Source organism: Conger conger, chromosome 5 (genome assembly GCF_963514075.1).
Source record: "Conger conger chromosome 5, fConCon1.1, whole genome shotgun sequence".
Classification (NCBI taxonomy): domain Eukaryota; kingdom Metazoa; phylum Chordata; class Actinopteri; order Anguilliformes; family Congridae; genus Conger; species Conger conger.
The window spans coordinates 13,609,630-13,634,841 of NC_083764.1; the positions used below are offsets into that span (position 1 = coordinate 13,609,630).

The 25,212-nt window shown below is 41.9% G+C and overlaps 2 protein-coding genes across 2 annotated transcripts in view; both read left to right on the forward strand.

The window, feature by feature from the left end:
* The first annotated feature begins 446 nt into the window (after positions 1-446).
* Positions 447-3,875, forward strand: hey2 (hes-related family bHLH transcription factor with YRPW motif 2). Its single transcript, XM_061243403.1, has 5 exons — positions 447-610; positions 1,080-1,158; positions 1,282-1,365; positions 1,620-1,701; positions 2,653-3,875. Exons 1-5 carry the CDS (start codon positions 528-530, stop codon positions 3,339-3,341), a joined length of 1,017 nt encoding a protein of 338 aa, XP_061099387.1. The 5' UTR covers positions 447-527; the 3' UTR covers positions 3,342-3,875.
* A 4,566-nt stretch (positions 3,876-8,441) lies between these two features.
* pex7 (peroxisomal biogenesis factor 7) overlaps positions 8,442-25,212 on the forward strand; it is a 28,613-nt gene continuing 11,842 nt past the window's right edge. The window contains exons 1-8 of the mRNA XM_061244032.1: positions 8,442-8,770; positions 9,160-9,217; positions 9,535-9,685; positions 13,552-13,629; positions 13,791-13,899; positions 21,765-21,871; positions 23,298-23,411; positions 24,855-24,910. Of these exons, the coding sequence (XP_061100016.1) occupies positions 8,662-8,770; positions 9,160-9,217; positions 9,535-9,685; positions 13,552-13,629; positions 13,791-13,899; positions 21,765-21,871; positions 23,298-23,411; positions 24,855-24,910 (782 nt within the window). The 5' untranslated portion in view covers positions 8,442-8,661. The remainder of the gene's footprint in view (positions 8,771-9,159; positions 9,218-9,534; positions 9,686-13,551; positions 13,630-13,790; positions 13,900-21,764; positions 21,872-23,297; positions 23,412-24,854; positions 24,911-25,212) is intronic.

The window sequence follows — 25,212 nt, forward strand, 5'->3', positions numbered from 1 at the left end:
TACATTAGACAAATTGGTTCACATTGCCACTGCTTTGTGATGAATATAAGCTCATGTGTGCCTGTGAAACCATAACCATCTTAAATAATTAAGTTCTGCCAACTATTAATAACAGCCCTGCACTAGCTGAATACATTACCTTGGTAAGTGTCTTATTACAAGTCGCATATATGTTTTATAAAACCGAGGCATGGGTGGCTTTATGCTCATTCTCTGGGGCTGTTGTTTCTCACGCTTCTCGGAACCCACGGGTGTTTTGCAGCACCACTAAAAACGGGCAGAGTCAATTATCTGGGGAACTCTTGTCAGAGCAGCGGCTGCAAACCTCGGCTCAGTGGCTCGGGCTGTGTTTTTTTCTACTGTGGGTGTTCCCTAGCAGGACGTGGGCGGCAACGCTCTCCCGCAACTGTGATTGAGGCTCCGATGTTTCGTGGGAAAGAAGTTCAGTGGGATTTGTGTACTCACCAGCGAAAGCTACCTGGACGCACATTTACTGTCGTATAGAGGTTACAAACACCGCTTTCACTATGAAGAGGCCTTGTGAGGACACTACTTCTGATAGTGACATGGATGAAACTATTGATGTTGGAAGCGAAAACAACTATTCCGGGTAAGTTAAAAAAACGAAAAACCTCATTGGCATTATACTGCGGTATCAGTTTACAGCGCGACTTTTTAAAAACTGTTAAGAGTGGTCCCAATTCTTCACAATAAAATGAAGCAAAAGTTCTATTAAAGTTTGTTCAAATAATTTGCTGTCAGGTGCAAATCTCTGTTGCATACTGTTTGGCGCGTGTCAACCCTTTTTGCGTTTTAATCTCCAACTTGGGCTCCTAACAAATATAAGTATATTTAAATTCAATACGTGTTTGAAAGCAACGGTCTCGGATAATATATCACCACTGATGAATGAATAGTTATTTACAAAGGACAGAAGTTTGCACCACTGAGGTACTCCATTCATTAATTCATGTGGCGATTTTCTCCTGGTAGTGTAATGAACCTGAACGGGATCAAAGTGTTCTTTTTGTAATCACAATGAAAATAGAAGTAGAAGAGTGATTAATATTTTCCCACAGACAAAGCAGCAGCTCCCTTATTAGATCCGGCTCTCCAACAACAACGTCCCAAGTTATGGCAAGGAAAAAGAGAAGAGGGGTAATTAATTATTATTATTATTATTATTATTATATTCCGTTGGCAGAATTCTTAACTTTTCTCATGAAGATGAGCAACTATTAAAATATAGGCTGCTATAATACTGTGCGTTTATTTTTCAAGATTATCGAGAAGAGACGGAGAGATCGAATCAATAACAGTTTATCGGAATTACGTCGGCTTGTTCCAACTGCATTTGAAAAACAGGTAAGTTGAATCATTCAACTAAAGAAATATTACTGGTACATATAGCCCAATAGAGTGTGAATATTGATTGATCTCATAATAATAATAATAATAATAATAATAATAATAATAATAATAATAATAATACAAGTCTAGAATAACGTAATAATAAAAAAAAATAATGTAGCTAATAATGGGCCTAAGCAAAAATCACAAAGGAACAGTACTTCGCACATAATTTAAAGTAATATTTTAATGGACTGCTTCTTTTCCAGGGGTCTGCCAAACTTGAAAAAGCGGAAATATTGCAGATGACAGTAGATCATCTTAAGATGCTCCAGGCAACTGGAGGTAAAGGTAAGGAGTTAATTGACTGCTTTTTTCCACCTTACTTTGTAGTGAAATTCGAGCATGCAGTCCCTTTGACAAGATTAAAGGAGTGGAAATCAATGCTAATGGCAGGATTGAACTCGTGGGAAAGCAGCGCTGGGACAAAAGGAGCACTTGACCCTGGGATTGTGTTTGCTTTCATAAATCCGTGGGAGGGGAGTAGGCTGCATTCACAGGCCGCCCTGCTGGGGGTTTGTTTGGGCTTTCCAGAGAGTGTAAGAACCGGCGCGCTGGGGAGACAAAACAAACACACAAACATCCCAGCGCAGGCACGGCTTGTTTAGGTTTACGCCGTGCCGCGCAGTCGGAGGCTAACAGTAGGCACCACGCTCAGCGGGTTTTGCTGTTTACCCCCTCATCGCCATTAACAGCTGCTAGCCTCATTACGGCCGGTCGTAGAAAAGAGCTGTATTTTACATTGCGTGACAGTTATTTAGCTAACGGTTTTATCTAATGCGACTTATGGTTGATTAGACTAAGCAGGGGACAGTCTTCTCTGGAGCAATGTGGGGTTAAGGGCCTTATTCAAGGGTCCAATAGCTACATGGATCTTATTGTGGCTACACTGGGGCTTGAACCATCAACCTTCCGGCTCCCAGTCGCCCAACTTTCCTTCCTTCAGTGAAGCCTTGAAGGCGGCAGCTTTTAGAACTATAAAACAGTTAATAGTGACAGATTAGCAAACTAGCTAGCTCAGTAACAGATACAGACAGATTAAAAAGTGCATTAGAAGTGAAGTACATACACATTTGGTTGGTTGAGCTGAACCTGTTGCCTTCCAGGCATCACTGAGGGAAGGAAAGTACCATGGGCATCCCAGTCAGGCACCTTAGCCACTAGGCTACATACTGCCCTAGTGCCCTAACCAGATTAATATGGCTTTTGGCGTTCATATTTCTGTTGTTTTTTTGTCCGTAGGCTTTTTCGACGCCCACGCCCTGGCCATGGACTTCATGAGCGTGGGGTTCAGGGAGTGCCTGACGGAGGTGGCCCGGTACCTGAGCTCGGTGGAGGGCCTGGACTCCAGCGACCCCCTGCGCGTACGGCTGGTCTCCCACCTCAGCACCTGCGCCTCCCAGAGAGAGGCGGCCGCCATGACGTCCTCCATGGCGCACCACCACCACGCCCTGCACCCGCACCAGTGGGCCGCGGCCGCCTTCCACCCCCTCCCCGCCGCCTTCCTCCAGCAGAGCGGACTCCCGGCCTCCCCCGGAGAGAGCGCCTCCGGCAGGCCGTCCGAGGCCCCGCAGCCCCAACGCGGCTCCGCCCTCCTCACCGCCACCTTCTCCCACGGCGACTCCCCCCTCCGGGCGCCCTCTGCCGGCGGGGCGGCGCCCTGCGTCACGCCCCTCTCCACGTCCCTGCTGTCCCTCTCAGCCACCGTACACGCAGCGGCTGCGGCCGCCGCGGCGGCCCAGACGTTCCCCCTCTCCTTCCCCGGAGGGTTCCCCATATTCGCGCCCAGCGCGGCGGCCGCAGCCTCGGTGGCGGTGTCCGCCATTAGCCCCACGCTGTCGACCGCGTCGGCGTCCCAACAGACCAACGGCGGCAGCAACGCAGGTGGCAAGCCGTACCGGCCTTGGGGGACAGAGGTGGGAGCCTTCTGAGCCGGCCCGGCTCAATGCTCTCGCCGTGTGGCTGGAAGTCTTCCACGCTTTTGTAGATATAAAGGAAAACCTTCTTGTTTCTTCGGTTGGAGGTTCTGCACCGAGCGCACGGACTTTGCTCACCAGCTTTTTATCCGGTGTGCAGAACTTGAAGCACCTGCGTTTTAACACACTGTGGGAAATGAAGGACGGTGGACAGCGTTTACATACTTCACACCAAGTGGACAAACCTTACAGTCCCTCTTTTTAAAGATTTTGAAATGGAGAACAGCACTCAGTTTGGATCTCGTCATATTGCTTTATTCCCTTCATAGTCTTCTTCCTTACCCATTTCCCAGAGCAGTTATGGGTTCATGGCAATGGTACAGTTTGCTGCCCATTGGATCATTCTGTAGATATATGGAAATAGTGGGCCTTCTGTCTGTCATCCAGTGTGTTTGATTCAGTGGAGGCACCTGGAGTGATGCCATCTGGTATCATTCATTCTTAAATTTAAGGAGGTTGTTCAAGCTGGTCCAAATAGCAATATCGATTTAGCCCAGGTAGCCCAGTATAACCCAACAGGTTACATGGTGGGAGTTGTTTTACCATCTTAACCCCCAGGATACATCTTATAAACAGGATTTAGCACCAAACAGTCATTGATCTGCTACTCGACCACACACAACAAAAACAGACAATACATGTGGTCTTTGTTTTATATAAATCAAAAAAATGAACCTTGAAGCAAAACCAAAGGTTTTTTTGAGATAATCAGACAAATTGCAGTGTGTTTGAATCCATAAACTAACAAACTTGTAAATATGTACATGTATGATATCATAAGCTAGAGGTTTATATTAAAGATAGAAACTTGCTTTAATTCATGATGATGCACTTCGATTCTCTACTGTGTGAAGAGGGACAAAAGCATTTCAGTAAGAATGTATATGACAGATGCAAATTCGTAACCAACAAAACACTCGGAAAGTAATGTTAAATACTACTGTAACATGTTTGGCTTTTTTATTTCTTATTCTGTGCTGTATGCTGTAACAATTTTCTATGCAAAGAAAAACCTGCAGATGTCACTGATTAAAAAAGTATTCATTTTTCGAATGCTGGCATTCCTCTTCATTCATCGTGCTTTCAACACAGCCATGTTATTGCAAACCGATGGGTAACAAACCAAATTTGCGAGCGCAACCCATCACATGAGGTTTTGTCTCTGCAGCAAGCACTTTCATGAGAGGAAAGGAAATGTTTAGAGAAGAATCTTAAAATTAGTTGCCTACCACAAAGAATGTACATAGTGAAATCGATTGAGTAAACCCCCGCCCTTGTGTTGTATGTGAATGCAAATCACAGTAAAAACAAATAGATGTATAGCTGGTAGTTTCTGTGGTAAGCCAATTACTGGAGCTCTCAGATTATATAAACAAAATATATTTATATAAAACTATAGATGTAAATCAATGAATGATGTTTATGTTTTATACATGGCTGTTATATAGTAGTAGTGGAATAGAACTGAAATCAGCCTATAAGACATTGCAATTGCAATTCAATTGGAAAATAACCGTTGACAGATTAAAGCCAATACCTTTCTGTTTTTTTAATCTGTAGTACAGGTAGTTAGTTTCAATACTATATCCACAGCTTGATGTTGGGTTTATGAAAGCAGAGTGTATTCTGGAAAATAGATTGTGCAAACCCTTATTGGACATTCTTGGAGAATACCTTCAGATACAAAACGTTAGTTTTATGACGGACAGCGGAAAGATCCTTTCAGGGACAGGCCCCAAACGTATGCAAAGGCTTTGCCTCGCCAGGGCCATACTGCCCGTTTTGTACAGCAGGCAACACATGAAAGCAAAACAACAGCGGTCACTCCTCCCAAGATGGGTCTTTATGCAGGGCTAATCCACTCTCTTTATCCCGGGGTCTGTTAGAAAGATTTACATTAGTAAATCACTGTCACACCATTAAATTCCTTAAGAGAAAAAGTATCAGCATTTCCAAGTGAATGGGGATTACGACAAACAGCGCCTGCTGCTCACCGGCAATCATGGGAACAGCGCTCGGCCATAAATCCGCCAGTTATCTGCTTTAGTCTGACTGGTTCTCACGCCGGGGCCCAGCCTTTGAAGTGGCCGTCATAAAACAAGGGCACACATGATCAGTAGCTACAGAAACATCAAATAGTCAGAGTGGCAACGTGGAGAATCGGCCCTTTATGATCCCGCAACAATAGAATTATCGAATATAATTACTTGATAGCAACAGAAAATAAAAAATAATGGGTAAATAAATAATAAATCATTGTGTTTAATGCAGGTAAACAGGCTTCTGATTTTTTTCAGAATTGCTTGCAATATGACATTTTGCCTTTGTCTGTGCCTGTTAGTTTGTGAAACCTTACTATGCTGTTGTATTATTTTCAAGAAGTAGATTATTTTTATCTCACCAAATCCCCAAGGTGGGGATGATTGTTTGTTTCAAAAACATCATCTGGCTTTGAATCAAGCTTACTGAAAAAAAAAAACACACATTTCATGAGAATACAAAAAATAAACCACTGAAGAATTATTTAAGTGCGCACACATGCGCGTGCATCTGCAAGCACATGTGCGCACATGCTCACACACACACACACACACACACACACACACACACACACACACACACACACACACACACACAGTAGGAGCAAGGGGCACTGCAATGCTCATGCAGTTGAGCAGTGATATAGAAGTTAACTGAATGATTCAATTCAATTCATTCATTAAGATGGATAGATATGGATAATAATAATAATAATAATAATAATAATAATAATAATAATAATAATAATAATAATAATAATAATTTCAATGCAAGTCCCTAGTATTCCAAATATGTTGTCAACTGTCTGGCACACCAGATACAGTATATATTCATATATTCATGTCTTCTGGACAACTTGTAATGTATCTACCACTGCTTTTAACTTGATGATTGTAGGATATGATGTAAAAACTTCAAAATATACGTTTTATCCAATTATAGCTAATTTTATGTTAAAATCTGATTTCATGAAGGTTCAAACACGGAAGACAAATATAATGGTTCAAGGAATGGTTTTCTGTTCTGTATGGAAAACAACGTGTTGAACTATTCGATTTAATCATAAAATGAGTGAATATAGAATATTATATGCGGAGAAAGTGGAAGCCAAAAGCAACAAGCCCTCAGAAGTGTATAAACATAATATTATTCTGGTCTGTATACTTCTTAAGAGTGAAATCATCATAATACAATAAGAATAATTATTTTCATAGAAATTGCACTGTTTACAATTGACACAAGCATATCCTGAAAGCATGATGAAATGATGTTGACAATGTTGCCCCCTTGTGGAGAAGAAGGCTACATGGAAAGAGAGAGAAAGGGAGAGTGAGAGAATTCAAATACTGCCATCTCAACAAATTTGAGCTGAATTTTATAATGAAATGAGAAAAAATGAATTGAAATGAATACATTTTCCCCAAAATTAATCAGATATACCCTTCAATTTAAAAACCTGCCAGACATACAGAGACCACCCATGCTTCATCCAGAGGAAAAGTTCTGTACACTGGTGGATTATTGAGATAATACTTAGCTGCCGGCCACCGTCATATGGATATGGTGACATGGATAATCCATCCATCCATCCATTATCTGAACCCGCTTATCCTCAACAGGGTCGCAGGGGGGCTGGAGCCTATCCCAGCATACATTGGCGAAAGGCAGGAATACACCCTGGACAGGTCGCCAGTCCATCGCAGGGCACACACACACTCACACACTCGTACCTATGGGCAATTTAGACTCTCCAATCAGCCTAACCTGCATGTCTTTGGACTGTGGGAGGAAACCGGAGTACCCGGAGGAAACCCACACAGACACGGGGAGAACATGCAAACTCCACACAGAGAGGCCCCGGCCGACAGGGATTCGAACCCAGGACCCCCTTGCTGTGAGGTGGCAGTGCTACCCACTGCACCATCCGTGCCGCCGACATGGATAATATAACACTAAAAATATGCATAGCCTGTTTGTATTTATTTCTATTGTTTACCCTTTTATGTATTATTATATTTGTCATCATCATCAGTGTCATTATAAACTCAGTGAGCACTTTATTAGGCATTTATAAGACTTATTTTTTAGACTTATTAAGTCTTCTGCTGCTGTAGCCCATCTACTTAGAGGTTTGATGAGTTGTGTGTTCAGAGATGCTCTTCTGCATACCTATGTAGTAATCCGAGGTTATTTGCGTTACTGTCACTTTCTAGTCAGCTTCAACCAGTCTGGCCCTTCTCCTCTGAACTCTCTCATTAACAATGCGTTTCTGCCCTCAGAACTGCTGCTCACTGGATATTTTTTGTTTTTACGTACCATTCTCTGCAAACTCTAGAGACTGTTGTGCATGAAAATCCCAGGAGATCAGCAGTTTTTGAGCTTCTCAATCCACCCTGTCTGGCACCAACAATTATTCCACGGTCAAAGTCACTTAGATCACATTTCTTCCCCATTCTGACATTTGGTCTGAAAAACAGCTCAAGCTCTTGACCACGTCTGCATGCCTTTATGCATTTAATTGCTGCCACATGATTGGCTGATTTAATATTTGCATGAACAAGCTGGTGTGCAGGCCTACCTAATAAAGTGTATATTTCATTAGATATAGATTTTATTTGTTATATGTAATTGTTATATTCTTATTTCTCAATGAATTTGTTTCTAATCTTTGATGAATAAGTATTGCTCAGTGTTGAATACTCTTGCTTCTATAACATTGTTTTCGCAATACAATATGTAGTCTCCCTAGTGTTTTGTCATGCCAATAAAGCAAATTGAATTGAATTGAACTGAACTGAAGATTTACTCTCGAGATGCATTTTATATTCCAAGAATACATAATTGAACTTGAAAATTCTATGTGTTAGCATAACATTCGATTTATCCCAATAACGTATTTTATTCTGCGGATTTAAATGTTTTAGCCAATGGGAGAGTGTTACCATGAGTCACTGGCCAATTATATTTAGCCCATAACTGTCCAATCAGAATGCTCATGGGTTATGTTCTTCCGTAGTGATTCAAAATCAGGAAGTAATCTGGTTCTGTCGGTAGTTGAAACGTTCTGCAAAATGGAAGAAAATGCATTAATTTATCCTTTGCTTTCCCTGTGTAGCTAGCTAAATGCAATGACGGGTTGTCAGGACGTATGTTTCCTAATACAGTTACGGTTATAGCTAGCATACGGCACAAATAACGAACTACAGACAGCCAGCTTCACCAACTTACCGCCGAAATGACGAAGACGTTCAGATCCCCATCACGACACGGCTATGCTGTAGAGATATCCCCATTTCTCCCAACCCGATTGGCTTGTGCTACGTCTCAGTACTATGGAATAGCAGGTGACGACTTGCTTGAATATGAGCGTGCATTATACATTCCTAGAATGTTACCGAAGTTGCTGTGTCTGGCAATAAGCAGTAGGCATTTCAACTTGTCAGAACCTTTTTTAAGTGACAAGCTATGACCTACTTACTTTTATTTTCAAGCTTTAGTGCATTTCTATCTTCATTTAAACGTCTACTGTAGTCTTGTCAGCTGTGAAGTCCACCTATTGCAATGGTATGCAGGGCATTTAAGCAATGATATAAAATTAATAATGATAACGTAATAATTTTAAATGATTCTCTATGAAATAGTAACATAGTACCATTATACAAATAATGTGCAAGGCAGGGTTGTCCACGATTTGGAGTTAATGCTCTTGACTCATGCAGTTCCTTTTGCTCAGGATGTGGGACACTACTGGTGCTGGATCAGAATGAAGTTGAAATTTCCCTGTTCAGGAGGTATAGTGCTTAGTCTGCTTACTTTACTGGATACATATTTCAAAAGCTACTTGTACATAGCTTTACATAGTTTTGACTGGTCTTGAACCCTGTTTTCAAAAGTTTGAATCTCATCACATCATGATTAATGCGATGAACAGTATTTCACCATTCCACTTACATTCTAGAAGAAACCACACAGTAAGCCTAATTAATCAGTGATCTGACACTTTTGATTCCAATGAATGATTTATATTGGCGGTTCCGTCATTTGTCCTTATGGAGACGTTGTGGAATGTATTGCGCCCATGGTTCAGTGTGGCCCCTTGTGTGCTCAGCTTCGACTGGAACGACGGCCTCTTTGACGTGACGTGGAGCGAGACTAACGAGCACATCCTGGTGACGGGGGCTGGAGACGGGTCTCTGCAGATCTGGGACACGGCCAACCCCCAAGGCCCCCTGCAGGTGCTGAAGGAACACACGCAGGAGGTGAGCACCTGATCTGGCACAAATCATCACGCCTCTTATATGAACTTCTGACATCAACTGTGCTGCACATAACTCATGGGATCGGTGCCCAAACCTTCTGAGTGCACAACCCACTTAACCAGTACGAGTGCATTTTCTGTTTCCCCTATTGAAATGTAGCCTGACTGTAGCCTCCACTGAAATGTAGCCTCCACTCAAATGCAGAATGAAAATAATTGTGACCTGTCACAACAGCTGCCTGTGAAGTATCTGCTGCTCATGCCTGTGATAGGTGTTTGACTTGGGTGAAGGTTATTTTTTCCTCTTGTCATTTCTCGACTAACCCCCCAATTGAGTCTCACATGCCCATGATCTGATGATCTGATCTACTTTTAGCACCTTATAAGACCAGTCTCATCTGGTCCACACCTTCTCTCACTGTGGCAGCATATACCATTGTTAGAGGTCCCATACTGTACAACTTTCCAGTGATTTATTTTAGGTCCTGATATCCATAAGAATAAGAGAGTGGTTTTAAATTCCAAAAACCATCTGTATCCAGTTTTCCATGTCCATTCTCCAGTGCCTCAGAGCTTTATCAAGAACAGGGTGTTTTAGTGACTGTCTTTAAGGCTCATTAATATCAATGAACCTGTTCTGATTGGCTGGCTAACTGAATACTGTCTGTGCCAAGTGCTGGGATTTCTTCCTGCGACAAGGTGGGCCATGCTGAAGGCAGACGTATGCAAATAAATGTATCGTTGTGACATCATAACTTCACGGGAGTCCAAACGGCTTGTTTAAATGCACATTTTCTTCATACGGATTGTATGGATTTGTTTGGGGACTGTGTTGATACTTTCACAGTGTTTTTATAATTCATATTGAGGAAATGAAATTTTCCTCAGTACGGGACCTTAGCCTGCCAGAATATACTGTTTATACCACCCACATATTACACCCTTTGAGTGCATACACTTTACAGTAATCATCCCCACCTGTTCAGTACCAGATAATGCTAACCACCCTGCAGTGATTGCCGTTCACCCATTAGCTGCGGCATTATGTCTTCTCAGTGAGACATTGAAGCTTGAACAGGAAGTACTGATTACTCCCCAGGTGTAATATAAGTACATTACTGCTAATAACACTTCTAATTGCATCTGTCATACATAATATTATCATTCTCCCCTGATACTGCCAGTATTCATGTGATACAGATCGCCAGCTACATTGGGGTGGCGCTCTTGTAAAGTGTTTCTGGATTCATTTGTCATTGTCTATTTTAAGTTTCGACCACGATACTGTTTTATTATCTGTTGTGGACACTGAAAAGCTTTCTTATAGACGGCTAGGATGTCTGAGGAGGGTAATAAAAGCAAGTGCTATGTGTCCTTTATAGCTGAGTCAGCAAATGAGCATGGCTGTTAAGCTAGTATGGCTGCAAAACCAAGGGCAGGTCTTTCTAAGGTTAAGGGAGGCTGCTACTTAAAGCTGCACCATGTTTTTCCACTCTGCAGTCACTGTCTTCTGCAGTGAAGAAAATGTTTTATGAATACCCAAGATGAATGGGCATGGGCGCATTATATAAAGATAATCATATTTAATATGGACAGAGACACTAAACGTTTAGAGGAGACACTAAAGATAGCGCTGAAAGTCTGCATGGAATTAATAACGGAAAACGTGTAATCTCACACAATAAAACATGAGCTGTTCACTCGGCTTTCACAGCAGTGAATAATATGTGGGGTTTGCTGCTTTTAAGGGTTAACTTTAATGCGTATGTATTTTGGCGGGATATTATTATGCAGGATGTTATTATCAAAGCTGGCAGGAGTTACGGGATAAGTAATTGCATCTGTTTCTTTACACCTGCGAGAAGCAGTTTTTGGGATTAGTGGTGGTTGGTTTGTTGCTCCCCTCTGTTTAGCCTTGTCCCCCTAACCCCATCAGAAGTTTGATCAACTACAGTTTTAAGCATTCCATATGCTAGCATCGTTTAGCAATTCGCTGAATTAACAAATTAGTCTTTGGTTTCTCAATTTAGTTCCACAGGAGAAGATGAGAGGGGGAGATAAATATGTTTGGAATGATTTATCTCATCTTAATGGGACAGTTGCTCTCCGCTTCATATACGGTACATTAGCTGCTTAATAGTGTTCCCCACAAGAAACTAAGCCTTTCTGGGAGCAACTATCTTTCTCTCCTGCATCTTAAATACATGTTTTAGAAAGAATAAACCCAACCATGACTAACAAAATGCAAACGTCATGTTAGCCAGTAGTTGGCAGCACAGAATGTTGAAGGTGCAGAGAAAGCTAAATCTTGCTTCCCTACCGTACTGTCATTTATGTTGAAGTTGCTGGCACAGTTATGAATAAGGCCCATTTTTGATAATTCTTGGCACATTATGATGTCGTGAATAAGGCCCATTTTGGATAATTCTATCACCATTTTGCCATTTCATTTTCCCCCTTTCACTATCTCTTGCATATTGCTGTTCCATCATGAATTTGAGTATAGCCTAATAGAAGTGTAACAATTTTCACAGGTCGTTGTCCCTATTTTAAGTTTATTTTTTACTTTCAGGTAAAAATACAAATGTACAAATGCAAAAGATACCTCATGGAAGTATACATAAATTTTTCTATGAACATTGTAACTAGTATCTCCAAGTGTAGTAATTTTTGTCTAGTGTTCATAATGAAGCCGGTGGTGTGGTGGATTGAGGTGAAACTGGGGACACTCCCCAGCTCAGATAATTGGATTCCAGTGTGGAGAAGAGATTTAATTGAGCAACATCAGAAATACCCACAGTGAGGGAGACCCTAGCTGAAGGGTACTCATTTCAATTGAAACTAAATTTGCCTTTGGCTTCCTGTTACAGAAAGACTGTGAAAACACAGCTAATGAAGCCTTGAATGACACAGAAATCTACACAAAACATCACAAGTAGGGATGGGTTCAGTGAGTTAACGTTTATTTTATTGATTGAATCTTGACATTTGAGACAACTAATACTGGGACGATTCAGAGTGGCTAATGGGTAAATGTTGTTCTGCGTTAGAAACGTGTACTGTGTCTCCTCTGCTATTGTTTGGACCGATCAAAATGGCTTCCTCATTTGTTCACTATCTCGCCATGGACACTAGAGAAAAACTGTTATTGATTTCTGTAACAGAATAAATAATCTTTGTTAAGCTCAATAGCTCCTAGCGGTGCTCAAATGTAAATTTGTACAGTGTTGTAATTACTGGCACTTCAATCGCTAAAACAAATCACAATGGAGTACACCATGCTATATTAATCCAAATCTTCAATGAGTTTAAAGTCATATTTTAACTCAGCGCTGAGTCAGTTTTTTGGTTCTTCATGCAGTATTGGGTAATGATAGGAATTATTTTTGAATTCTGTATCGTTTCAGAGGTAAATTTGAAGAGAGAAATTACTTGGTGACTAGTGCCTAGTTTTAAAACCTGGTATAGCTAGTTCAGGTGGCACCAGATAAAAGGTATAATGTCTTTCCTAATGCAGTTGTTGTATTCTTCAAGTATGCCCTACAATTTCATGATCATTATTTTTTTAATATCAGTCGCTAGCTCAGTAGTATCCAAAGAATAATCATGATATTCATAATAAGCTAACATAAACCTAATTTCGGAACTATAGTCCCCACATCACTGAGATTGAATTGTTCTGGTGGAGAGGACCATTGCCTACAGTGAAGAATGAATCACACACTATGGCACAGTAGTGTTTTAGTGAGGCTAGCCAGCTCTTGTACGTAAGATTTTATTTAACTGAAGCACCCTTTAGCATTAGCTCTATGCTGCCCCATGGCTGAGCGTGAAGGGGACTCTCACAGTGGTTTCTCCCTTTCCCAGGTCTACAGTGTGGACTGGAGTCAAACCCGGGTGGAGAATCTGGTGCTGTCTGGCTCCTGGGACCGCACAGTCAAAGTGGTGAGATGAATTATGACTGTGTTTGCTAACCCGGGTTTATTTTCTTGTAGACTGACACATAAAACTGACAACTGACATTTGTAAACATTGTATGTAATGTAACATAACGTACGTGGTGTGCCTCTTCGTCGAGTAACAGATGGTGTGTTGTGTTCTCACAGTGGGACCTGGAACGACCTCAGTCGCTGTGCACTCTTCAGGGTCACGAAGGGGTCATTTACAGCACAGTGTGGTCCCCTCATGTCCCAGGATGCTTTGCTTCTGCTTCAGGTGGGCAATTAGCAGTTTTTTTTTGTGTGTGTGGTTTCATCCTGTTATTATACGCGTAATGTGTTTCATTAGCTCATTCTAGAAAAATGTTTTTTTACTAGAACTTTAAAATAATATGATTTGCCGTGGTACTATATCAATCTCTTTGCTTTGGATTGGGAGATTCTAATACAAGTTTATTTGTTTAACACCATGTATCCCTGAATGCATCTTCATTTAGCAAAGCAATATAATCAGTAAGTGTATGGTTGCTGCATATTTCAGTGTGTTTAAATCAGATGGCAGCACTGTTCAAATCTGCGGTAATACTGACTTTGGCCACATGGTGTCAGAAAAGGTTACCTGGTGCAGACTCACAGCACAATCCCCTTAATATGGTTCTTTTCAAAGAAACTGTCTTCTTAGCTTCCTTGTAAACTATAGGTAGGAGGCACTATAAGGTGGTAAAACCCGGGGAACGTTTTTGGGAAGTTCACCTTCCAAGTATTTATACATGTTTAAATGTGAATATTTTCTTTAGGTTCAAATGGTACTCCTTTTTTTCCCTCAGAAAACATCACGGTATGTGTCAGGTGCGTTTTGACACTGATTGAGTTACAATGAATTCGTTTTTATGCCTATTGATTTCATAATCACAGGAGTACATCTTAATGTCAGGATGCGCATTATCTGTAGGTTCCTACATGGCTTGTGTTTACAGTGGGGGTCATGAGATATTGATACTTCCTTTTCCATATCGGTAAATTACATATGACCTGCATCAGATTGGAGATGTTACTTGCTCAATTGAATCTGTTGGTACATTTCTTGCCATTTCCTTTTAATTGCTTTGCTTGTATAGCTGCAAGCAAGCATTATCCATCTGTGCAACATATGTTGGCCAGTGTATTTCGTTTTCTCAATTAGATTTTCTGTTTTGAAACTTTTAGTTTGCATCATTTTCTCCTACTCTGTAAATGAAATGCTGTAAAATGACAGTACTTTATTGGCAACTCTGCTGCTAGTATGTTAGCGTAAAAGGTCCAGTAATTTTTTTACAACATTACAATTGTCATTGTCTGACAAGCAGGCCAATTTACGACCATAATTTTACAGATTTTAACTGTTATTACACCCCTACAGTTTGTTCAAAAAATGATTTATGTACTTATTCACTGTAGAAAATGTCATTTACATTTTGCAGTAATTTACTGCCAGCACAGTTGTGCTTAACATACTGTAGTTTCATATTTGTTTACAGTATCTGAGACTATACACTTGGGAACCAAGTTCCCAGAATGCTTTGTACTGCATAAGAAGCCAGCTGCCCCACACTTAAAGACATTTGTTCATTTTGGCATTCATCATCTGCCTCGATAGCTGAAATCAATACATAACATGGAACATAGTGCTTTAACCTCACAAGTTATGCAAATGCATGGATTCATTGATACACTCAGTTGATTGAATTAATCGCATGGCACATTGCAGTTGATCCATTTTGAGTATCAGTTCATTAATATTTATATTGTCGTAATATTAATTTGGTTGGTATTTTCTGTCCACTCAGCAGTTGCTGTGACTCATCTTATACATTATGTGTGTTTTTGTCAAACTGAACGATGATGGTCATTTCTCCCTTAGAGGTTTTATCTCAGTCCAGCCAAAAGCCCTCTCCCTAGCGACGGGGCCAGTGCAGGATGTTCCCATTTGTAGAATCAGTCAGAAAAACGACGTTATTTCTGCTTAAAATTGTTCTTTTATGGTTGCTGGGATTTTCTTCCCATTAATCCCTCATTATGGCCAAGTTTACATAATTGCAAACCAAATGTGATGTTATTGTGGGAACATAATGGTGCTGTTTAATTCCCTCTCTGTTTAATTCTTTTGTAGTTTAAAGCACAAAAGCGGCTGGTTATATTGTTGCAGGAAAGTGGCAGTATTCAAGCGTTTTCAAACTAACGGGAATGCATATCTCCAGAACCATTAAAACTTGGAAACTTGGACTCAAACCTGGGTTCAAATAGTATTTGTTTTGGATTGAAATACATTTCTATGCTCAATTAATCTTACCTGGTGCGTTTGAGCCTGCAAGGAGGAGCAAATGGGCGGGGTTTATACATTTGGGATCATTTTCATGTTCCAATAAACCAAGCAAACTTAGTCAAATGCAGAAAAGTATTTGAATCCAAAACAAATGATGTTTGAACCCAGGTTTGCTTAGAAATAAAGGTATGTTATATATAGTATCTAAAATCTTTTTTTTTTTTCATTTATACAATTAGGTAAAATTGTCATATCAATTCAATTGAATGTCAATTTCCAAGTAGAGTAGGCTGAATATGACTGCCTCCTCCCCTGAGTCCCTGAGTCTCTGACGGCTATGCCCTTTCTCTGGAGAGAGGAGTGAGCTTCAGACGGATGGCAGCTGCCACGCTCTCCCGATCTTATCTGCAGCGCTAACAGAACCGCTCAAGCCCCCCCGGGCCTCCCTGCGTCCGACAGCCCAGTGCGGACAGCCCCACATCACCGCCAGGCAGGTTATGTCGCTGTGCGTGACGCGGGCCCTGATGCGTATCAGGGGGGTTCTGGAGAAAAGGGCAGCGGTGCAGAAAACCCGCTCGGAGAGGCGTCCGCGAGTTGACGGATGGTCGGGTCAGAGCGGCCAAAACCGGGCTTCTTTTCTGAAGCTTGTTTCCTGATAGTGCTGAGAGACAGTGCTCATTAGCACCACTGCGGTTTCCAATGTAAAGTCAATGGCACAATTTCGGTCAGAAGACGAAGTCAGTCTTTTCTTTCCCACAGGAAAATGTAGTCGCAATCAGTGTCTTTTCTTCATCTGGTGTCTCCCCATGTGTCGATTTTATTGTGTTATTAGGGCAATACAGCGATACTTTGTGGACGGATCAGGGACAGATTACATCACTTTACGCACTTAGCGGAGGATACGCACTCAACAGGTACAACATGGCGGCGCCTGGAAACTTGAGTTAGGTGGCTTCGAAACACTTTTCATGGATAGTCAGTGGGTGACGTAACAAGGCACTTGGTCCATTTCCTTTCTGCAGTCTATGGTTGGGTCGCTTTAACCTGTGGCTGTCTCTGTAAATTCGGAGTAACCTCCGATTAACAACCTCTTTCTTCAACCTTTTAATTAAAACGCTCTATTGAATAGACTCTCAAAAACCATGAATTATGCAGATAGTGGCCTATTATGAAATGCCGTTTACTTAGTATCATGTTTGACATGCACTGTTGGTAGATATGGCCTGGGGGGCAAGTCTGTGCCTGGCTTTCCACTGAAAAAATGCAACCTCCCGTACCCTGTAACCTACAAGCACACGTAGGCTGTACGCATACACCCGCGTACACGTCGCCACAGCGAGTGTGAATTATGCGCCGCCGGCCGCGTCCCTCCTCCCTGAATAAACCTGGGGGCCATTGCTCACGATAACACACTGACACGCCGTTGATTGAGGGCCCCGTATTTTTCCCATTAAAGCGGGACACCAGAAGCGCTGCCGGGGCGATAATGGGAGGTGGCTGGAAATCGATGCTCGAGCTCTGAGGCGTGGACGCCAGACTCGGGGGGGCTGACCTGAACTGAATCATGGGACGGAGGAGGCCGCGGACCGGGGTTTTCGGCAGGCCACTTAACCTGCGAACGCGCGCGGAAGGGCCCCTAATTCACTGCGGAAGTGAGGCCAAATCGGCCTGTCACGCTCTTTAAACGGGCCCCGTATTTCCCCATTGACAAGCTGCTTTGCGAAACGCATCCCCTTCTTCCTGTAAGGTTGCCGAGTCTTCAGTTTTTACTGTTTACTCACTCAAAGAAGCAGCCATTTTTGCACGCCTGACTACACAGACTGAGCGTGCTTGCCTGCTGTGCTTTAGTGACCAATTTATTTCATTGTTTTGTTTTTTTGCTAACAATAATAACTTTGCTCTAACAATACCCTATAAAGCTGACATTACACTGTCATAAGCCTGGCGTTAATATACAGTATATATAGTATCATAAACAGCTGAAGCTTGCAACAGATGTGCTTGCAACTGACATCACGTGCGCTGCACTTTCGGTTATTTTGAACGGTTATTTTGAAATCTTGCTACATAAAATGCGTCGTGTGCCTGCTGTACATCGTGACAGTCATGTGACGTTTGTCATGTTGTAATTCACTAATGGGAATTGCCGTACCATGGTAGCATCCTGCAGGCTTTATAGCTTGCGGATAGATAAAGAATTTCTAAGTTGTTCATGCCATGTTCTGCTCTGCGAGCTCATTTCTCTGTGAGTTTTACTACTCGACAGCGTTGTCACTTCAGCGTAGCACCAAGGGACTGGATGTTCTGAGCTTTGGAAAACTTCAGCGCGTCTGTAAGATTTTCTTCCGCGGCAAGACAGATAACGTCATTTCGAGTGCGGGAGCCCCTTTGAAGTGATCCCGGGGGAACAATGCTAGGCTCCCCCCCGATTAGCTCTTATCGGGAATTTCGGTAGTCTCTTTCATTACGCCGTGATGGGTGATTGCGACAGGGCGCAGCTCCGTGTCACGTCTTGGCAGGGATACAGTAAAGCTTTAGAGTAAGTGCTCTGCGCGCCCGCAGTCTCAACGAGAGATCCATTTCTCTGTAATTAAACATGTCAGCTCTGCCCGGAGCCAAGTATAAATCAAAGTTATTTAAATCGTGACATGTAGGTCGCTGCAGCTAAAGGATATTGATACAACTAATTGTAAAACTTTTGAACAATTTTCGTTTTTCCTTCCACTGCGGATCGGTTTCTCTCGATTCCCTCCCCCGTATTTTCCTTCCTACACTGTTGGAGGATATATGTGCTGCCATATATGTGCTGCCAGTGTGTAGTCAGTGAGAAAAAAAACGACACTGGTGGCATTTGTTTAACGTAGAGTTAAGAGAAACACTGGCTGTGTGGAAATCACACATGCTCTTGTAGTATGTAATTGAAAATTTGACCCCAATTTAACATGGATCTCTCCTGCTACTGATAATTTTCCGCATGAAATACTTCAGTGGATTGATCGTTAATGACACGGATATGTAGCCTATATAATTGATTTGGCACTCTTAACATACAGAGATTGACTTTCTGCGAGTAGCTAACTCAGCATACATTACAAGTCTATGCAGGGTGTGATGCCAGCTTTGACCATGTGGTTTCAGATTGAATTCAGAGGCCCACCCGGTCGCTGCAGCATGCTAGTTAATTTCGAAGGGCAGATTAGCCTGTATCATCTGAGGCTACAGCAGCCAGCCATAGCTTTAGTCTAGCACAGACCGCAGGTGGTGTACAGTTAGTCCAAGGAGTTGCCATAGCATGATACCACGACAGAAACCCTCCCATTTTGCATCATACTGGGGGCCAGATGTCTGGGTTTGTCACTGCGTCATTATCCTGAGTTTTAGTGCGATACTCCACTCCAAGAGGCCCTCCATTTTAATGTTCTCACGCATCATCTCCCTTCATATCAATATGAATCAGCTGTCAGTTCTAACCACTAAACACTGCTCCTAACTGTTCCTCGTGGGAACACAGAGAAAATAGAAACAAATTGGGTTATCCACAGCCATGAAATAAATTGAGCATTACTGCTCCCAAGGGGCCCTTTTAAATGGAGAAGTATGGCTGCTGTTAACGTGTCGATGTCATGTTGACACGCAGAAGTGTCTGAAAAAAAAAAACAGGAGAGTAGTTTCAAAGTGTGACATTTCAAATGCCTCACATCTCAGGGAGAATCTTTTTTACTGTCAGAAAATAATGGCACAGTGAAGGTACAATTTTGTTCTTTAAGGAACAAATTTACCAAATGTACCCTGACAGTATAATAATGTTCGATTTGGGTACGAATGAATGCCTTTTATAAGCAAAGAAAGTACAAATTAATTGTACCTTGCTGGCTAGGGGCAAAATTGTATGTACATTTTGGGTACCATACTAATGACAAGCATTGGCACATTTATACCTTCATTCTGAGAGTGTAGGTCTTAGGGTGACTGTACATCAAATGTACAGAACCAGAACCAATGCATTTCCTTGAACTGTTAGGTCCCAGTTTAGGGGCTACTTTGCCTTACACAGTATTACCAGTCTGGCCACCTGTGAAATGTACAACAATGTCTGTTAAAGATACTGTAAGTTTGTATGATGTTTGGTAACACTGTAATGTTACAGTTTGTATGATGTTGAACCCAGCCTGTTACAGTAGGATTTATTATGCAGCATGCAAAGTTGTGTTTCCCTTGGAGCCATTCTGTTCATTTCAGTGACGGAACAAGCGATTTATATTCCATTTACTGATGCCACAGGTTTTATGGCCCATTTTCGGCCCATTCAGCTGTGGTTTAGACTGAAATGTGATTTGAATGTAATGGAATGTAATGTAGTTTGTGCTGTCTTGGCAACAGGATCTGTTTTATTTCAACACAATCTGTTTGTCTGATGTCTAGTGCTTTGTAATTCTTTATGAAAAGCTCTTCACAAATCAAATATACTCTCACTGAGTACTTTATTAGGTAGACCTGTACCCCAGCTTCTTAATGAAAATATTTAATTAGCCAATCATGCGGCAGCAACTAAATGCATAAAAATATGCAGACATGGTCAAGAGATTCAGCTGTTTTTCAGACCAAATGTCAGAATGGGGTAGAAATGTGATTTAAATTACTTTGACCGTGGAATGATTGTTAGTGCCAGACTGGGTGGTTTAAATATCGCAGAAACTGCTGATCTCCTGGGATTTTCATGCACAACAGTCTGTAGAGTTGCCAGGGAATGTGAAAAACAAAAAACAGCTCTGCAGTGGTCACTGGTCACCCCAACATTTCAAAACCGGTATTCAGAAGAGCATCTCTGAACACACAGCAGCAGAAGTCTAAAAAAACACCAATAAGTCAAAAAAATAAGTTAAGAAATATCTAATAAAGTGCTCACTGAGTGTACTATTCCATGGGAAATCATCACCAAAGTTGCTGTATTGTATTACATTGTTTACCAGTCACTGACATTTCAATTTTGCAATGTTACTGCATCATCAACATCAAAAACTGAAACATAAAAAATGCTTTTAGGTTTCAGTGTGTTTCAATATAAAGAGGGAAAACTGTCATTCACTAGCACATCGACACCTAGAGAACCATATGTATTGGTTGCCTTTCTATTTGTCTGTCAGTCTGGTGTACAGGTGTGTGTTTACATGCATGTGTAAGCCTGTGTATGTTGTGTATACAGTACATGTGTGTGCTGGCGTGTGGGTGCATCTATGTGCACCGTACCACCACGTGTCTCCACCATTTTGAGAAGGCGTTATTAGGCTTAATGTACTGCAGTGGAGCTGAGTGCTGCAGTTTCAGTCCACCCACAGCCTGGTGGATTCCCCATACTCCTTCCAGAGGACGGCCATCGCTCCAGCAGCCCTTGAAATAAGGAGCGTCACGGTTCACAACATCCTGCAGACTCTGGAAGTGCGTGATGGTGGATGGTTTGGGGCAGCTGTGCGTGTGTGGGTGGTCTCTATGTGCGAGAGTGTACGTGTATCTGTGTCTGCCTGTGTGTATGTGTGTGTGTGCCTATGTGTGTGTGCATCTGTGTGTGTGTGTGCGTGCGTGCGCACGCCTCTGTGCAAAAGACAGAGATATATACTGTGAGTGAGAAAGTCAGTGTAAGAGAGAGCCCTAGCAGTGTGCGTGTATCTGTGTATGTGTGTGCGCATCTGTGTCTGCCTGTGTGTGTGTGTGCGCACACCTCTGTTTGGGAAAGAAAGAGAGATACGTGAGTGAGAAAGTCAGTGTAAGAGAGAGAGAGCCCTAGCAGTGTGTGAGTGTGTTGCAGAGAACACCCCCCACATGAATCTAATCTACGTTCTCAGGGGATGGGACGCTGCGGGTGTGGGACATGAAATTGGGGGTGTCCAGGCTGGTCATCCCGGCACACAAGGCGGAGATCCTCAGCTGCGATTGGTGCAAGTACGATCAGGTACCGTCACGCCTTGGCAACCCCCAACTGCAGGCAGTAAGCCAGAAATATGGGAGCTCATCTGTTAAGGTGACATTTTGAAAGTGCCTGGGAACGATGTCGTTATGAGAAACCACCCTTGGAATTCCCGCCCCATTGAAGAAGCACTCTTGGGAGATTTTTGCTTTTCCACAAGGTGACACAGGGCAAATTTCAAAAACTTTAGTTCAATTAAAACTTAATTTCTGAACTGCCCTTTCTACAAAGGGTCGGTATTCTCAAATTTCAAAAACTTTAGTTCAATTAAAACTTAATTTCTGAACTGCCCTTTCTACAAAGGGTCGGTATTCTCTAATTCACCATATCAGAGGTGCCCTTTACAAAAGTGGAATGTACTCTCGATGTATTGAAATAAAATATACCAACATATTGCAATACTCTAGTACCTGTGTATATGGGTAGATATACATTTTTGCTGCTTTCAGATACTGCAGTTGTGAAAAAATCGATATACTGTATATATTACATTTTTGCATGACCAACCCTGGAGAGCCACAGGGTATTTTGAAATTAGCTGTTTGTCAGCTAATTGACCAGTTAATGCAGCTGAGTATGCAGTTAACTCACTTCACCTGAATTGGTTGCTGCACTCTCAAAAAGGATGTGTTAATATCCAACACACTTGTTGTGTTCCCATTCATTTTCTCACAGTTTAGAGCTAGCTAGGTCGACATTGTTCCGAAGCTACAACTACCATAGGATATGTTGAATAAAGCTTATAGCCTTGTGAGTTTGATAGAAGACGACTGCACTCTCAAAGCAGTTGTGTTAAAAGCAATACAAAACATGTTAACAAAGAGAAGGGGGCCGAGGACTGAGCCCTGGGGCACTCCTGTGGCAAGGGGACATGGTGCTGATACTCCACCGGCCCAGGCAACCTGAAAGCAGCAACTGGAGAGGTAGGACTCCATCCAGTCTAGGGCTGTGCTATTGCTGCCAGGGAGGACAGGAGGATGGAGTAGTCACCCATACTAAACGCAGCAGAAAGATCTTGAAGATTCAGGACAGAGGAGAGGGAGACTGCTTGTGTGGCATGGAGTGACTCACCGATGGAGAGGAGTGCGGTCTCCGTCGAGTGGCCAGGTCAGAAGCCGGGCTGGTGTGGGTCCAGCAGCTTGCTCTGGGAAATGAAAGAATAGAGTTGGTTAGAAGCAGCTTGTTCAAGTGTTTTGGATAGAAAAGGAAGAAGAGGAACAGGATGGTAGTTCTGGATGGCGGAGGGGTTCAGAGTGGGCTTCTTCAGCATTGGGATTAAGTGGGCCCACTTGAAGGAAGAGGGGAAACATCCAGAAGTCTAGTATTAATTCCATTCTAATAGAGTACATATGAGTCAAATATGGGCCATGTGCACTCTGGGAGAGTAGATTTGTTTTGTGGCTCTTTTCAGAACATAATCATAACCGGAGCAGTGGACTGTAGTTTGCGTGTTTGGGACCTGCGGAACATAAGACAGCCTGTTTCGGAGCTGTTGGGTCACTCGTACGCCATCCGGAGAGTAAAGGTAACTAATCTCCATGTTCTCCAAGATAATCACACCCACAACCCTAATGTTCTGGCAGGTGTGGGACAAAAATAGTCCTCCTTAAAGTGCTTTTAATTCTGACATTTCATCTCTTCATTTTTTTATATTCACTTTCTCAAACAATAGGATGTGCACTCTCAAACCTTTAAAATGGTGCATTCTGCAGTCCCAATTATTTTTGTTAAACGGGTTCATCAGACAAATTAATTCCTGGCAGATCAAATGTAGGAAGTGCTTACAGTACAGTTTAGCATATTTGGCGACATTGAAACAGCCCCCACAATGTAAATAAATAAACTTCAAACTTCCTGAAATCTGAGCCTCGAAGTTAAGTAGTAGCATAATCTATTTGATAAACCAGGTTCTTATTCTTTAATCCTCCTTTCTAACTCCCACTCTCCTCAGCACTGGTTTGGAGTTTGATCAAAGCCGGGAGCCATACTAATCTAATTTAGTACTGAGCATTACATTGCCTTTAAGAGCAGAGCTCTTTCTGAAATATATCTGTATATATACCTGATGGCAGCTATGGATAAAAACATTTGCTTAATTGAATTCATGAAAATTGGAGCAGAGGTGTATCTTCTAGAACAACAGTCGATTACCCAGAGTCCTGGCTCCTGTTCCTGTTCCAGCAGCCATCTCAATAGGAGGAAGATTTTTCCAGGGATTTTACGCATGAATAAAAAAAATAAATCCATTACAAATAATAATAGGAATCATGTCCCATCCACCCACAGACTTTTTTTCTGCCGCAGTGCGGGGTCGAGGTGTTTCATCAGAGCTTTTAGCTGATGACAGTTACTAAGTGGTCGATATTTCCTGCTGGTCTCTTTGGCCTCCATTTTGAACTTTTTCTGTACACAAGTTAACCCCCCGACTAACTAATTTGACTTGGAGGAATGGATTTTTCTTTGTTTTATGTGAGGCCAAAGCAGAAGAGCACTATGTCTGACAGAGATGGCAACAAATTGCTCAGATTAATGGAAAAGTAATGAATGTCCTGCTTCTCGAGGAGACTGGAAGAGAGGATTCAGTTTAACTGCCGTGGAATGAGGGAGTGTTGCAATTTTGTGATCCTCAATAAAAGCTGTGTGAGATTTGCAGAGCCAAAACTTGCACCGATTAGTTACACTTAGGACAATGTACTTTAGCACTGTGATTGAATGCCCCCCTGTTTTCAGTGTTTGTATGCTGTATGTGTTCACACGAGTGTGTAATTGCACATAATTAACACATAATTTATATTTATTAAATGGGTGTGTGGTACTGTTGTGAGAATGTATTTGATGGGACTTAAATGTATAAATTGGGCCATTGGGCCATGGACTGTTTTAATGAAAAATGTGGTTAATGTAGCTGAAACACAAAATGAGCTTGTATTTGAACCTGCTGTAAAATGTTTCCATTCTACCTCCCCAGTTCTCTCCATTTAACCAGACAGTGCTTGCATCCTGCTCCTATGACTTCACTGTGAGGTAAAAATCTTCATGCTTTTACATGTATTTTACCCACACAGATGCTTTGCTCTGGCTTCTTACCTATCATTTTATTTTTTTATTCTTTAATTCTATACCTACCAATGGTTATTGAGCATGTTGACACATGGTTAATAAACAACATAACACTGAAATAAGAAGTAATATATCAACAACCCAAACAAAAAGAAAATGGTCTTTCCATGGCTTGTCAAGTAAACTCATTTGTAACCATTCAGAATTACGTTCTTGTTGACATTTTGTAAAATCAAAATCAAAAGGTCAGTTGGTACATAAAGAAA

Coding starts and splice junctions, on each gene's coding strand:
- hey2 (XM_061243403.1), top strand. CDS start 528: ATGAAGAGGCCTTGTGAGGACACTACTTCTGATAGTGACATGGATGAA. Junction 611..1,079: donor AGCGAAAACAACTATTCCGG/GTAAGTTAAAAA, acceptor ATTTTCCCACAG/ACAAAGCAGCAGCTCCCTTA. Junction 1,366..1,619: donor CAACTGCATTTGAAAAACAG/GTAAGTTGAATC, acceptor CTTCTTTTCCAG/GGGTCTGCCAAACTTGAAAA.